This window comes from Pituophis catenifer, unplaced genomic scaffold (assembly GCF_029215685.1).
Source record: "Pituophis catenifer annectens isolate HBS135680 unplaced genomic scaffold, rPitCat1.0.hap2 SCAF_1, whole genome shotgun sequence".
Classification (NCBI taxonomy): domain Eukaryota; kingdom Metazoa; phylum Chordata; class Lepidosauria; order Squamata; family Colubridae; genus Pituophis; species Pituophis catenifer.
In genome coordinates this window covers 87,507,910-87,522,611 of record NW_027256881.1, presented here as the reverse complement: position 1 = coordinate 87,522,611, position 14,702 = coordinate 87,507,910, and the positions used below count along the sequence as shown (strand labels likewise).

Sequence of the window (14,702 nt, the reverse complement as noted above, 5' to 3'; positions counted from 1 at the left end):
TGTTTATTAGACTTATATCTCTCTTTTCCTTAAAAAAGCTCAAGGTAGCATCCATAGCATCTTTTCTCCTATTCCCCCCCCCTAGCAACAACTTTGTGAGGTAAATTGAGCTGAGAAAAAGCATCTGGCCGAAAGTCACCCTATGGGCATCCATGGCTAAATGTAGAGTAGAACCTGAGTCTCCTTACTCCTAGTACATATAGCCACAATGATAAATAAGATGCTTATTCAGTAAGCAGAATGAAATAATTGTTCACTGCTTTGAAGACATAATAACAACTACAATTGGATTATATTCAAAGGAATTGACATTTCCAAATATGTTCTTAGACTTGTATTCTGTATGTCAATTGAAGTGGACTCAGACGGGCGGGTTTCAAAACCTGTCATTACCGGTTCGCTTGTGGGCACACACACGCTCATGCACGCGCACAATGCTTCTGCGCATGCACAGAAGCTCCCTGGCAGGTGGGCGGAGCCTCCTGCTGCTGCCGCTATCTGTTCGCCCAATCTGGGGCGAACTGGTAGAAACCCACCACTAGGCTGGGATTTTAGAAATTTCATGCTATAATTCATTTGTCCATTTTACAGTTCCGAATTATTTTACAGTTATAATTCATTTGCCTACTTTAGAATTGTTTGGTTTAGTTTTTTATTCTCCATTCAAGTGTTAAAATTCAAACTCTAGCATTTTGGAGCTAGTTGAACCATCGGATGGGTCAAATTGTAGAATGAAGAGATTAGTGATAAAACTTCAGCTGATAAGGACAAGAAGTATCTAATTGGCATTTAATGTTGCTAAATGCTGTGATGGGAATTAAGAAGGTCCCATAACATTAATCAAGCTTCGGCTAAAACCTCTTCGGCTAAGAGGTTAACTAATTGAATTAGGTTGTGCTTTTTAATCTATTTCACTATAATACTGTACTCGGGTCCAAATAGGGGCAAACATTTCAGATGGCCACTAGATGGTAACAGAAAAATAGAATTTCTTCTATCATTTTGCTTCCATCTAATAGTCTTCAAGATTTTTCAAACCTAACTAGTTCCATAGTTTACCAATAAACCAGTTTTATCCATTAAAATGTTGTATCTGTACCTGAAGGGTCTTCTGGCAATCAATGTATTTGTGGATTTTAGTTGTAATGCACCACATCAGTTTTACTAGAATTTACTTGTTCCTTTGCCAGGTGGATGTCTAGATGATTGCCATACAGTAATAATAGTGGTAACAGAGATTTTCGTTTCTAAGGGCACAATAAATGGTAAGGTCTCATATTAAGACCTACCTAGTGGCGATAAAAGCGGCGAAATCTAGTTATTTTGCCGCTCTTATCGCGTCATCAGATAACCGCCCAGCCGCCCTGTTTAGGGTGACCCGCTCCCTCCTCCATCTGGGAGCGCGGGAGGACCCCTTGCAGGGCCGAGCTGAGGATTTTGTACAGTATCTGGATGATAAAATAACTCAGATTCGGGAAGACTTGGCCGCCGACTGGGTTAGTTCAGACGAGATGACTGAGGCAGGCCTTGAGAGTGTTATCTGGGAGGAGTTCGATCCTGTGGCTCCCGAGGACGTGGACAGGATCTTGGGGCGGATGAACGCAACCACATGTTTATTGGACCCGTGTCCCTCCTGGTTGGTGCTGGCTTCCCGGGAGGTTACGCGAGGCTGGCTCCAGGGGATTATTAACGCTTCTTTGAGTGAGGGTGTCCTGCCGCCTGCCTTGAAAGAGGCGGTGGTGAGGCCTCTCCTCAAGAAGCCATCCCTGGATCCGGCTGTTTTGGCTAACTATCGTCCAGTCTCCAACCTTCGCTTTATTGCGAAGGTTGTTGAGAGTGTGGTGGCGCGACAGCTTCCCCAGTACCTGGATGAAGCTGTCTATCTGGATCCGCTCCAGTCCGGCTTCAGACCTGGGTACAGCACGGAAACGGCATTGGTCGCGTTGGTGGATGATCTCTGGAGGGCCCGGGATAGGGGTTCTTCCTCTATCCTGGTCCTATTAGACCTCTCAGCGGCTTTTGATACCATCGACCATGGTATCATGTTGCGCCGGCTGGAGGGACTGGGAGTGGGGGGCACCGTTTTGCGGTGGTTCTCCTCCTATCTCTCCGACCGGTCGCAATCCGTGTTGACAGGGGGGCAGCGGTCGACCCCAAGGCGCCTTGTTTGTGGGGTGCCGCAAGGGTCGGTCCTCTCGCCCCTCCTGTTCAACATTTATGTGAAGCCGCTGGGTGAGATCATCCGTGGTTTTGGGGTGGAGTTCCATCAGTACGCTGATGATACTCAGCTGTACATTTCCACCCCAGACCATCCCAATGATGCCTTGGAAGTGATGTCCCAGTGCCTGGAGGCCGTGCGGGTCTGGATGGGGAGAAACAGGCTTCGACTCAACCCTTCCAAGACCGAGTGGCTGTGGCTGCCGGCGTCCCGGTATAGCCAGCTGACGCCATCGCTGGTTATTGGGGGCGAATCATTGGCCCCCACGGAGAGGGCCCGCAACTTGGGTGTCCTCCTGGATGCGCGGCTGTCTTTAGAAGGGCATATGACAGCCGTGGCCAGGGGGGCTTTTTGTCAGGTTCGCCTGATACGCCAGTTGCGCCCCTTTCTGGACCGGGACTCCCTACGCACGGTCACTCAAGCACTCGTCACTTCTCGTCTGGACTATTGTAACGCTCTCTACATGGGGCTCCCCTTGGGGTACACCCGGAGGCTCCAACTGGTGCAGAATGCGGCTGCGCGGGGGATTATGGGAGCGACGGGGCGCTCCCATGTGACTCCTCTCCTGCGCGAGCTGCATTGGCTTCCGGTGGACTTCCGGGTGCGCTTCAAGGTGTTGGTGATCACCTTTAAAGCGCTCCATGGCTTAGGGCCAGGGTACTTACGGGACCGCCTTCTGCCACCAATAGCCTCCCACCGGCCGGTTCGCTCCCACAGAGGGGGCCTCCTCAGGGTGCCGTCGGCCAGACAATGCCGGCTGACGACCCCCAGGAGGAGAGCCTTCTCTGTGGCGGCACCTACCCTATGGAACAATCTACCCCCAGAGATACGAGTGATCTCCGACCTTCGGATTTTTCGTCGGGCCCTAAAAACTCATTTTTTCCAGTTAGCCGGTCTGTCTTGATTTTAGGGTTAGTTTTTAAAATTTTAATATTGATTTTAATTGACAAGTTTTAAATTATGGGCCAAATTATAAATTATTTTAACTTTATTTTTAAACTGTGATGTTTTGTATAGATGTTTTTATCTTGGCTGTTCACCGCCCTGAGTCCGAAAGGAGAAGGGCGGTATAGAAATTTGAATAAATAAATAAATAAATAAATAAATAAATAAATATAGCAGAATCAAGCTAGAATTTCCAAATGTGTTCAGAATGTACTTTTTTTGCTTTTGCTTCGTTGCTTGTTTAGCTTTTATATTCGATGTCAGAAAGGAAGAATGGGTTCAGAAATCATCATCTGTATTATCCTGTCGAATCCAACCCATAGACTTTAATATCTAAGAGGATTTACAAGCATCACAAATCAGATGTTAGGGTATTGAAGTTTGTAATAGTAGGGGTAGAGGTTTGAATGCTGGGTCTTTTGGCTTTTGCCTGAGTAATCCAGGTTTATTGTTGATGTTGACAATAAGAATGGATAAATTCCCATTCCGCCTGGTTATATCTCATAGAGTAGACTTTTAGCTAAAATTGATGGCCAAAGAGAGCCATATTGTTTCATGAAATGAATTACCTGTTTTTCATACCTCTTTGATACCATTGAAAGACAGCAGACTTTATTATTTATGTTTATAACATTAGGAGGAATTGCTCTCTGTTAACATATGAACAATGCTGTCAATACTGCTATGGCATTCTCCAAATCAGTTTGCTGTAGCTTTCACATTTATTGAAATACAACATTGTTCCATCCCATTTTGTATATTAGTAAATGTTTTAGTAAAATACAAGGTAAAAGTTTATTAATTTCTTTCTAATAAATGCTTTTGTTATAACAAATTATTTTGATATGCATTTTCCTGATAAATATATTATTCTTCGTATATTAAAAATGTGTGTATTAAGAAAAAAACAGACCAAGATTGTGGGTATTCTTATCTCTAATTTCCCTTAATACATGATTTTAAAAAAACCTGATTTCCAACTTTTTGGAAGTATGAAAACTATACTGTATTTGAATTCTGATCACTATCAGGCTTAAAAAATGAGAATTAAATTGACTTTATTGAAATATAAATGATATTAATATCCTATCCATACGCTTAACAGAGTATCAGGATGCTGGAGCAAAATTCCATTTGATTATTATACATCGACTGCTGTTTTTGCAGTGTATTCATATCAAGCTGGAATCTAATTCTTAAAAGGGTTGTTTTGATAAACTAAAAGTGGGCATCATCCAAGACAGTTTTTGTGTTGTGCAAAAGCATTAAAGAAAAATCCTATCCAAATGTTGACAAAGGAATTCCATATTACTATACAGAGTTCAAGAACTTTGCAGAAATTACTGGCTACATGGAATTTTTGCATGGAGATCATTTCTCTTTGTAATTGAAGAGAACAACAGCTTTGAAGTCAGAAGACCCCCACTGGGTTAAAAAAAAATCGTCTAATTTTCTAAAATGCATTATAAAACTGTTCTACTCAAGTGTAACAAACAGTCTTCTTCTGGCACACCCATTTTGGGGCTGTAACTATAGATAGATATTTTATTTCTTTGTCAGAATGTTCTGTTTTAAATGTTCAGGTTTAAATCCTGGCTTAAACTTTGTCTTGCTGAATCATAGTTAAAATGGGTTATTGATCTATTCTTTGATATTAATCAAAGAAAAAGAGAAGAAAAGGGCCCCAAAGAGGAAAATAACTGTAGGAATTGTATAATTTTGTTGCCTATGATTGAACAAATGATCACAGCAAAGAGATTGCTAACAACATAGCTGCATTCACTCCTTTTGTCATTCATGTATGGATCAAATGGGGGTAAAGTACAAGTAAAATAAACGTTGAGAAATTATAAAAATATAAGCTACTTGATTCTGAGTTCTAAAGAAACCTCTCTTCCTTCTCCACTAGGGAGAAGTGTCTCCATCCACTGCAACTGGCTTTGGAGAGCAAGAATATGAAACTGGCACAGCAAGCTCTAGCAGGAATGCAGGTAGGTGGCTAAGGTTTGACCAGATTTGGAGTTATTGAGTGAAATAAGAAGTTGACAGGAAAAGTGAATGATATGAAAACTTAATTATACACTTTAAAAGCATGCAGACCCATAAAATAATATGGAAGATAAGCAGGACTAGTGTTGTGGCCTGTCAGCCGCTGGCCCCTCCAGCTACCAAATCAGATGAGGAGGCGGAGTGGGAGCCGGGACTAGCATCAAGGCAATTGAAGAGTTCCGAGGGGGAAGAAGGAATGGAGCTGCCAGAGATAGAGACAGCCTGGGCCATCCATCAGCCCCCAGATGGAGAGGCAACAGCCCCCAGGTCCTGTGAGGAAGAGGAGGAACAGCTGGGTCTGGTGCCTGGAACATGGATACGCAGAAGGCAGAGGAGATGGGCCGGTCCTCAGGACAGAAGAGCCACCACTGCTAATTAAGCTCCCACCCTAGCTCTGGGGATGAAAGGCAGGGGGCAGAGATGAATAGGTGTGGCAGATAACTATTCATCTTTCTGTCAGTCAGCCACTGATATTTTGAACTTCTGAATCTTGTCGGGAACTTTATTGGAATTCTTTCTTGGAATCTGCGGCGTGAGAGTTGGACGCGCCTTCAGTGTGTGTGTGTGTGTGTGTGTGTGTGTGCCGCTGGATAAGAGCAAGCGCACCTTCCAGGACTTCCTTTATGAGTGTGGGTAGCAAGAGAGGCTCCTCTCTATATTGGGACCATTTCAGGGGGAAAGAGAGCGAGCTTCACTTTCCACAGGCACTTAGAGACTTCGTTATCCTGCTGTGAGAGAGAGAAAGACTCTTGGCCGGGGCTGCTGGCACTCCTAATAAAGCGAACTAGCCAAGGGAGCCAGCGTTGTCTGAAGACAATTTCATGGTCATGTGGCCAGCATGACTATAGGCCAAAGGGCACAGAATGCTACTACCTTCCCACCAAAGTGGTACCTATTTATCTAGTCGCATTTACTTTTGAACTGCTAGATTTAGCAAGTAACAAGAGCTCACCCTGTCACACGATACTCAGGTCTCAAACTGGAGCTCCAGTGTCTTAATCACTGAGCCATTGTATTTCCTGGCTATAATATAGCCTTCCTCAGAATTTGATGCTCTCAAAATATATCTGCTTAAAGCATTCTCAGCCAGCTCTCTTGGGAGTTGTATACTGACACACTCCCAGTTGGGGAATAATGCTGCAGTGAATATTTATGGAGCAATAAGGAGTCTTTCATCTCACTAAATGAAAGGTGGACTTTGTGAAGCCTACACAAAAGGACATATCTGGTAAGTGCTGTAGGCCTCATATGCTTCTCTAATGAATCCTTTAAACAAAAGCCCTTGGTACCCCAAGGCATGGTTACAGATGTTCCATCTTGGGACAATTATTGCTATGGTGCTTTTAAGATGAAAAAAAACCTACCTCTGAATGCATGAAAGAGAGGAGAAACTTAGCAATTCATCTTTTTTGAGAAAAGTCCAGAATGCAAGTCTGACCAGTATTGAATGAGTGGATTGGTGTACATTCCAAGGGCAAAATTAAATGCTGCACTTGCGTTTAAGATTTGCCATTTTTCTATCAGTTGGTTAGCAAACTAACTTATCCTTAATTCTTGTTGGCAAGGTTGAGTCTTCTAGTTTGGATGATCGTGAAAATGTCTCCCCATCTCCAAGCTAGAACTCATCTTCTGATTTTATTTGCTTTTATCTGAAATATAAAGGCCTTTCCTCTTCACACTTCCTTTAGGAATTGTGAGGCTTATTGCATCTTGTGATAGGCGTTGCATGTGTTAAATAGATTTTACTATTCCACCAAAGCTTACTCCCTGTTATATGGTTTGGAAAGCAAGGTAATTTGCTAATAAATATTATTTTTATAACAACATTATGGGAGAACCAAATGGAATTAAATAGTTCCATTTTTTCTTTGCAGAAGCTACTGTCTGATGAGCGATTTGTATCCATGGAAACTGACTCTGATGACAAGCAGTTGCTTAATCAAATGCTGAACGCAATCAGAGTGACTCCATCTCTCAATGAGGACCTGCAGGTAGAAGTGATGAAGGTTAGTGTTTTACAGACGTCAATATTCGCTTGTTCGCAGGACAGGCTTCCTATCTGACTCAGCTCTGCCATTCTGGAGTCGATTGTGACCCTTAATTGAATTATTTTATGCCACAGTACAAAGCTAGCTCTTGTGCTTGTGACACAGTTGGATTATTCTTTACTATTGTAAGCCTGGAACTGCAGGACATCATCAGTATTATTGTTTATTCATGTAAAAGGTAATCTTCCTTTAGTTGAAAGTCTGTAGGTACAGTTACAAGGCAGAACTTTATGCATGTTTATTTATTTATTTATTTATTTAAATTTCTATGCCGCCCTACTCCCGAAGGACTCAGGGCGGTGAACAGCCAGAGGATAAAACACATAAATACAAAAATTTAAAATAGAATAAAAATGAATTAAATAATTTGGCTGAACAAATTTAAAATACCCCATAATTTAAAAACAGATTAAAATTTGCATTTAAAAAGGGGAGAAGATTTAGGCCAGGCCAGCTTGATGAAATAAAAAGGTCTTAAGCGCGCGACAGAAGGTGCACAGATCTGGGATCCTCCATATCTCCGGGGGGAGCTCGTTCCAGATCGTAGGTGCCCCCACAGAGAAGGCTCTCCCCCTAGGGGCCGCCAGTCGATATTGTTTGGCCGACAGCACCCGGAGGAGCCCCTCTCTATGGGAGCGTAGTGGCCGGTGGGAGGCTATTGGTGGTAGCAGGCGGTCCCGTAGATAACCAGGTCCTAAGCCATGGAGCGCTTTAAAGGTGATAACCAGAACCTTGAAACGCACTCGGAAGACCACCGGGAGCCAGTGCAGCTCGCGCAGGAGAGGTGCTACATGGGAACTCCACGTCGCTCCCATAACCACCCGCGCGGCCGCACTCTGCGCCAGTTGGAGCCTCCGAGTGCACCTCAAGGGGAGCCCCATGTTGATGACAACAGTCAAAGCTAAGTGCCTTTTGCTAACAGAATAATTGTTTACACCAGTAATGGCTAACCTTTTTGCCATCGCGTGCCAGGAGGGAGGGGCAGGGGGATCGTGCACATGACCACACCCATAATTCTATGCGCCATGTGCGTGCGCCCCCCCCCCACTCCTGGCATGCGACGGCCCGGTAAGCCCGTTTATCTCTCTCACGTGGCTCCAGAGCCTCTCTAGGAGTCTGGGAAGGGCGAAAATGTCCTTCCCCCCACCCCTCCAGAGGCCAGAAACGGCCTGTTTGTCAACTTCCGGTGGGACTGGAAGGCCTGTTTTTTGCTGTTCCCAGCGTCCAGAGCCTCTCTAGAAGTCTGGGGAGGGCGAAAACGACCTTCGCCATGGGGAAGGCCGTTTTCGCCCTCCCCAGACTCCTAGAGAGGCTCTGGAGCCAGGTGAGAGAGAAAAACGGGCCTTCCCCACCCCCCGAGGCCCTCCGGAGGCAGCAAACAACTTGTTTCCCTACTTCTGGTGGGCCCAGAAGGCCTGAAAATCAGCTGGCGCATGCGGAGCTGAGCTCGCGTGCCCACTGATATGGCTATGCATGCCACCTGTGGCAATCATGCTATAGGTTCGCCATCACAGGTATACACCATTATTTAAATTCAAACCAATCTTGGCTTACTAACCACAACTAGTATCTTCTGGCTAGGAGAGAGTGCAACAGATAAACCAAATCCAAGTCAAATCATATCCAGATGATTACCTTTATTAAGACTATTATAACACAAAAATTGTGAAGGTGTTGAAAGTTTTGGAACTCTCCTCATTTTTGTTACTTAAAAATGGGGAACAAGGAGAACATTTTAAAAACTGGGCTAGACATTGAAAATCATGAAGTTTATAATTTCAGATGAGTCCTGAAATTAAGGCAGTGTATCCAACAAAGTCATTCTAGGTATTGTTGTTTCCAGACGGCACTCAGATATGAGGGAGAAATAAAGTGGACTTCCCCCCAACCTCTGGAGCCATAAATTACTCTGAAGTCCTATTCTGTTGCTTGCCAATGGCAGAGACAATCAGAATCATCACTGTCCCTAATGGTATACTGTATTATCTCCCTAAAAAAGAGAACAAGAAAATTTATTGGGCTCTTCAAAAGTCCTTAACTTTTGTGGAAGAAACGTTTAGTTCCAAATCTCTGTCTGCACCTGAATCTATATGTGCGAATTGTAAATACGTTGAATATTGAATGCCCTCTGCTACTCCTAGACGTACAGTTTCATTACTGTGAATTAAATTAGTGGTAGTGCTGACCTGGCAAGCAGCCATATGCATTGGAAACGAGAAAAATATCAATATAACCTTGTTCTGCTGACTGTTACCATGGCAGTTCCTTGCTGGAAGACTGCATGTCTGGAGAAAAATAAAATTATGACAGTGTACTTCCATTCTGTAGGATGTGTATATCAATCTACCTATCGAGACACTGTAAGTTTTGAAAAACAGAATGAATTTGTACTCTTGTATCTTCCAAAGCACTTCTCTGAATCATGTTTGAAGCATGTGCAAATGTTACCTTTCACACATGCAGTAGTTTTTACATTGGTAGATCACAATTATGTTCACTTCACATTCTTTTAGGTGTTTGAATTCAATGCAGTACAATTATATTATAGTAAACTGTCTTGATATTTTGCTTCCTATTTTTATTTTTTTCATAGTTTAACTTTGGTTTTGAAGTTTAATGAGATGATGGTTGAAAAGAATTGAACTGAAATAACTTTTTAAAAGATAGAATAATTGAAGAGGTTGTCATTCCTTTCTATCATTCCAGAAGCTACCAGCATATTAGATATTGTGGAGCATTATGTTGGAAAAGGAGTGGCAGAATCTGTGGGCAGATTTAAAAGTGGGATCAGCCTAAAACCCTAGTACGTAGCTACAAGCAATGAGGACCTGGTTTTTCACACCTGATTAGGGCTTTTGAACATTTCAACCACAATAGTATTCTTTTCTGCTCTTTTCAAAGTCACTGTTTTCAAATGAAAATTTATTGAATTTTGCTTAAATTATCAAGTCCTTCTTATTTCTAATATTTTTAAATTTAAAAAGTAAGGATATCCAGGAAACTTCATAGATAGAGAGCTTAAATCTAATATTCCTTGTCTACTATGCAATTCACAATTATCTTTAGCTTTTCTAAACTATGGAGCATCTGAGAGTATAGTTCTAAATATTCAAGGTGTCCTTGATTATTACTGAGGAATGCTATCGGTAACAAATGCCAATTCCTGCAGAGAATTCCAAGGCACTTCAGCTGTTCTCTGGATAGGCCAGATCTGATTAGTTCTATGAATGCCATGCTTCTTCAAAAGCGTAGACCTGAAAAACCAAATAACATCTAGTTACTGGAAGTAGAACCTTTGTGGGACTAGCAAGTCTTCTGGGTGAGGTCCATGAAGTGAAAGAGAAAAAAGTGAAGTTAGGGCTGAGATAGTGATGTACGCATAAACTAGCATGAAAGCAGTGAGGAAGGTCTATGGCCGACATTTCAGGAATTAGGGAAAGCAGGTCAATAAATGTGACTTGTTCACATTATTTTGAAAAGAAAGGTCCAGAAGAAAAGTGTGTTTGTGGGCAATCAATCCTGACTGAAAAAACAATAAGTGACTAAGGCACTTATTTTTTTACATTCTGGGAATTAGGTTTGTAGCAGTGGTGGGTTTAAAATTTTTTTACTACTGGTTCTGTGGGTGTGGCCTGGTGGGCTTGGCTTGGCTTGGCGGGCGTGTCTTGGTGGGCATGGCAGGGGAAGGATACTGTAAAATCTCCATTCCTTCCCCATTGCAGGGGAAGGTTATGCAAAATCCCCATTTCCTGCCAATCAACTGGGACTCGGGAGGCAGACAATAGATGGGGGCAGGGCCAGTCAGAGGTGGTATTTACCAGTTCTCCGAACTACTCAAAATTTCCGCTACTTCTCCAGAACTGGTCAGAACCTGCTGAAACCCATCTCTGGTTTGTAGGCTTCTATGTTGGGGTTAATCTGAAACAGAATGTGTATTTTGGAGTTAAGGTGTCAACACTGTCATATACTCGCTTCTTTAGTTTTTATTTGACATTGGTGTTTTGTGACTCTGTCCATCACAGCAGATTTTTTATGATTCAAAATGTCATTTCCTCTTGCAGCGTTCATTGGGTAACAGTGTCCTTAATAACTTCTCAAAATTCTAGATGTGTTACTGAGTCAAAAAGATTGATATGAAAGCTCTGCTTAGGATTTGCTATAATCACTTAGCTAGATTTACAAAATTTTTTTGAAATCTAATCATTTTATGTTAATATTATCAGCTTTGGGCTGTGAGATGTCTGCAAAAATTGCTCAGTAGACAGTAATACCAAGAGCCTTGGTGGCGCAGCAGACTAAAGTGCTATTAAATAGCACCAGCTGCCTGCAATTACTGCAAGTTCAAATCTCACCAGGCTCAAGGTTGACTTAGCCTTCCGTCCTTTCGAGGTGGGTAAAATGAGGACCCAGATTGTGGGGGCAATAAGCTGACTTTGTATAAAAAAGAACACCGCTTGGGGGGGCGGGGGCGAAAGCCCTACTAAGCAGGTATATACAAAAGTATGAAGGCTATTGCTTAACGCATTGTAAGCTGCCCTGAGTCTCTGGAGAAGGGCGGTATATAAATCGAACCAATAAATAAATAATAATTTTGCTCATAAACTTTCCAGGTCACTTCATCAACCTAGCGGTAAAACTGCTAAATTGTGAACATGGAAGCATTATTCTAGGAGACAAGAAAATTGTCAACTTTCTGGTAGAGAAGAGATTTGACTGGGTATCTTTTTTCCTTGATTTGGCTTGTTCCAACTTTCCTCATTATCCTCAAATGTAAAAGTGCTGAGAAAGCAGCTGCATGCAAAGAAAGATGAAAATAACTAATTAATCCCTGCTCAACTATTTCCCAGAACCAATGTCAGGAGTGACCTTTTCTAGTATTTATGAGCTATTACTTCCTTACTGTTAATTAAAGTGATAAAGAATCTCTGGACTGAGATGATGACTATATACACTGATAAACGGTTCTTTGTTTTTTTACCCTGACTCTGGAATAATTAATCTTCATAAATTTAGTAGGTCTCGTGTGTCATGCAGACATGGAATAAAAATTCCATTACCAAATGAATAAACAGTTACCTAGACAGGAGTAGGATAAAATAAGAATGGTTTATATCTGCATTTTCATGGAGAAAAATCTATCTATATGATCACCAGGAGTAGAAAATGACTTGATGGCACATAAATCAATCAATACCTGCATTTATTTGATGGGTGTGTTAGTTACTTGTCCCTTTCAAGAAACATTAATCTTTCCTTAACCGAATGGAAGTAGAGATGCACTGTTATTGATTTTCTGTGTTGACTAGGATTCTCATGTTATTTATTGGACTGGAATTGTCCAGTCACTTTTCATACTCAGTGAAGTTTAACTACATTACAATGAAACAGATTATGTTGGATTTTCTTCCACGTTAATCTTTTCATAGATTCAACTTTGCTGCGATGAATACATCCTGATTCTATTTTTGCCTGTTTAGATATAAATAATACTGGTATGTTCAGTGAGATTTCCCTCTCCCTTCTAAACCACCCCCCCCATTCAAAATATAATATTAAAAAAATAATAGCATGTTAATATATCAAGTACTTAACTGCAGTGAATTTTAGTAAAAAATAGCCTTGAGAACAATAGTATATCTATTATATGTGTATCAGATTGTGATGGGAAATGAAGTAAAAGCTATATTAAACCGCATTTAAGCTCATAATATTTCTTATTTTCTTTGTATGGCTTCAGATGCTTTTGTTGAGGTTTAAGATACTTCAGGGTAGCTAAAACTGGCTTTGCAGTAGTGAAAGACTGTTTCTTTTTTCTGCAAGGTGGACCATTCGGTGTTTGCAAATCTCCTCTCCTACTCATTACAATGTTTGCTCTGGAAATCTCAAATGTCATTTATAATTACTTCCTTGTTCTGTCAGACTGGCAGAACAGGAGCTAAAGTATTTTTAGACACTCTAAATCACTGTTGTAAAATATTTGGCATTTCCCAAGTCCCTGTTTAAAAGTGCTCCTTGAAATTCCACAATCCTGAATCTAGTATCTTAAAGGGGATATATTCATTTGGGCATTTGAAGAATATGAAATATTGCACTCAGAGAAGATGTAGAAATGTCACCTCTGAGGCAATTTCCCACTGCAGAACCAAACTAGCTTTATATTGAGTAATCAATTTGATCAATCCAGACCATGGATAGCAAGTCTGCTAACAACAATAGTGCCATTCATGAAAGAAAAGAAGTTCTGGTTGGCCAATGTTCAGTAGCATTTACCCGGTGGGGAGGGACAGAAGAGTCAAAATAGCAGAACACAGCAACACAGTTGTCTTTTTTTTTTTACATGCCTTGATAGCACATAGATATTGTGGCCTTCAGTAATGCTGCTCCAACTGCCATTTTGACACTTAGATTACTCACGCGGAGATTGTGCTTATTCCCAGTTGCGGTTGTTCTTCATATTTTTAACTGTTTTTAAGGGTTAAAAGGTAAATGGAGGGACGCAGTGGCTCAGTGACTAAGACACTAAGCTTGCCGATCGAAAGGTCGGCAGTTCAGCAGTTCGAATCCCTAGTGCTGCGTAACGGGGTGAGCTCCCGTTACATGTTCCAGCATCTGCCAACCTAGCAGTTTGAAAGGACGTAAAAAATGGAAGTAGAAAAATAGGGACCACCGTTGGTGGGAAGATAACAGCGTTTCATGCGCCTTTGGCATTTAGTCATGCCGGCCACATGACCACGGAGACATCTTCGGACAGCGCTGGCTCTTCAGCTTTGAAACGGAGATGAGCACCGCCCCCTAGAGTCAGGAACGACTAGTACATATGTGCGAGGGGAACCTTTACCTTTAACACTGAATAAGAAATTTTATACCCAGAGCCAGGGATGAATATTATCTTCTTTCTGCTATTCCTAAACAGACATTTTTCTTGCTATAAACTGATATCTGTCTTAGCCCAATGGATTAATGCATTCCTTCTTTAGGGAACATCCAATAGATCACATGCTTTACAGTTATACCATGCCTGTATAAGAGTTTGTCTAAACGTTTAAGCATCCATCACTCTGAGTAATTGTTTCTAATCACTGGAAAAACCATTTCACAGCTCCATGTGAAATGTGAAAGCTCCGTGTTCATCCTCTTCATAATTAAACATATCATGCTGTGTACACTGAAGGAGTATTTAACCCTTCTAAATGTATACATATTTCCCAGTTTATTTTGCTTTTTTTAGTGGGTGGCACAGATGTGTTTCAATCAGAGGACTGAATCTAATTTTAATAAATCTATTGTTAAATCATATTGCCTTTTCTAGACCTTGGTCAATACATTATCTATAAAGATATCAGTTTAGAGATCCTTGGAAATAACATATGGAAGTATGCCAGAAAATAAAAAATTAAAATTACTCTCCATTCCATCCAGCACATCCATCCAGCAGATGAAAG

General features: G+C 41.6%; 1 protein-coding gene across 1 annotated transcript in view; it reads left to right on the top strand.

Annotated features, from left to right (window-relative positions):
- The window catches only part of ARFGEF3 (ARFGEF family member 3), a 77,067-nt gene that overhangs the window by 6,534 nt on the left and 55,831 nt on the right, over positions 1 to 14,702 (top strand). The window contains exons 3-4 of the mRNA XM_070952233.1: positions 5,073 to 5,154; positions 7,087 to 7,218. Of these exons, the coding sequence (XP_070808334.1) occupies positions 5,073 to 5,154; positions 7,087 to 7,218 (214 nt within the window). The remainder of the gene's footprint in view (positions 1 to 5,072; positions 5,155 to 7,086; positions 7,219 to 14,702) is intronic.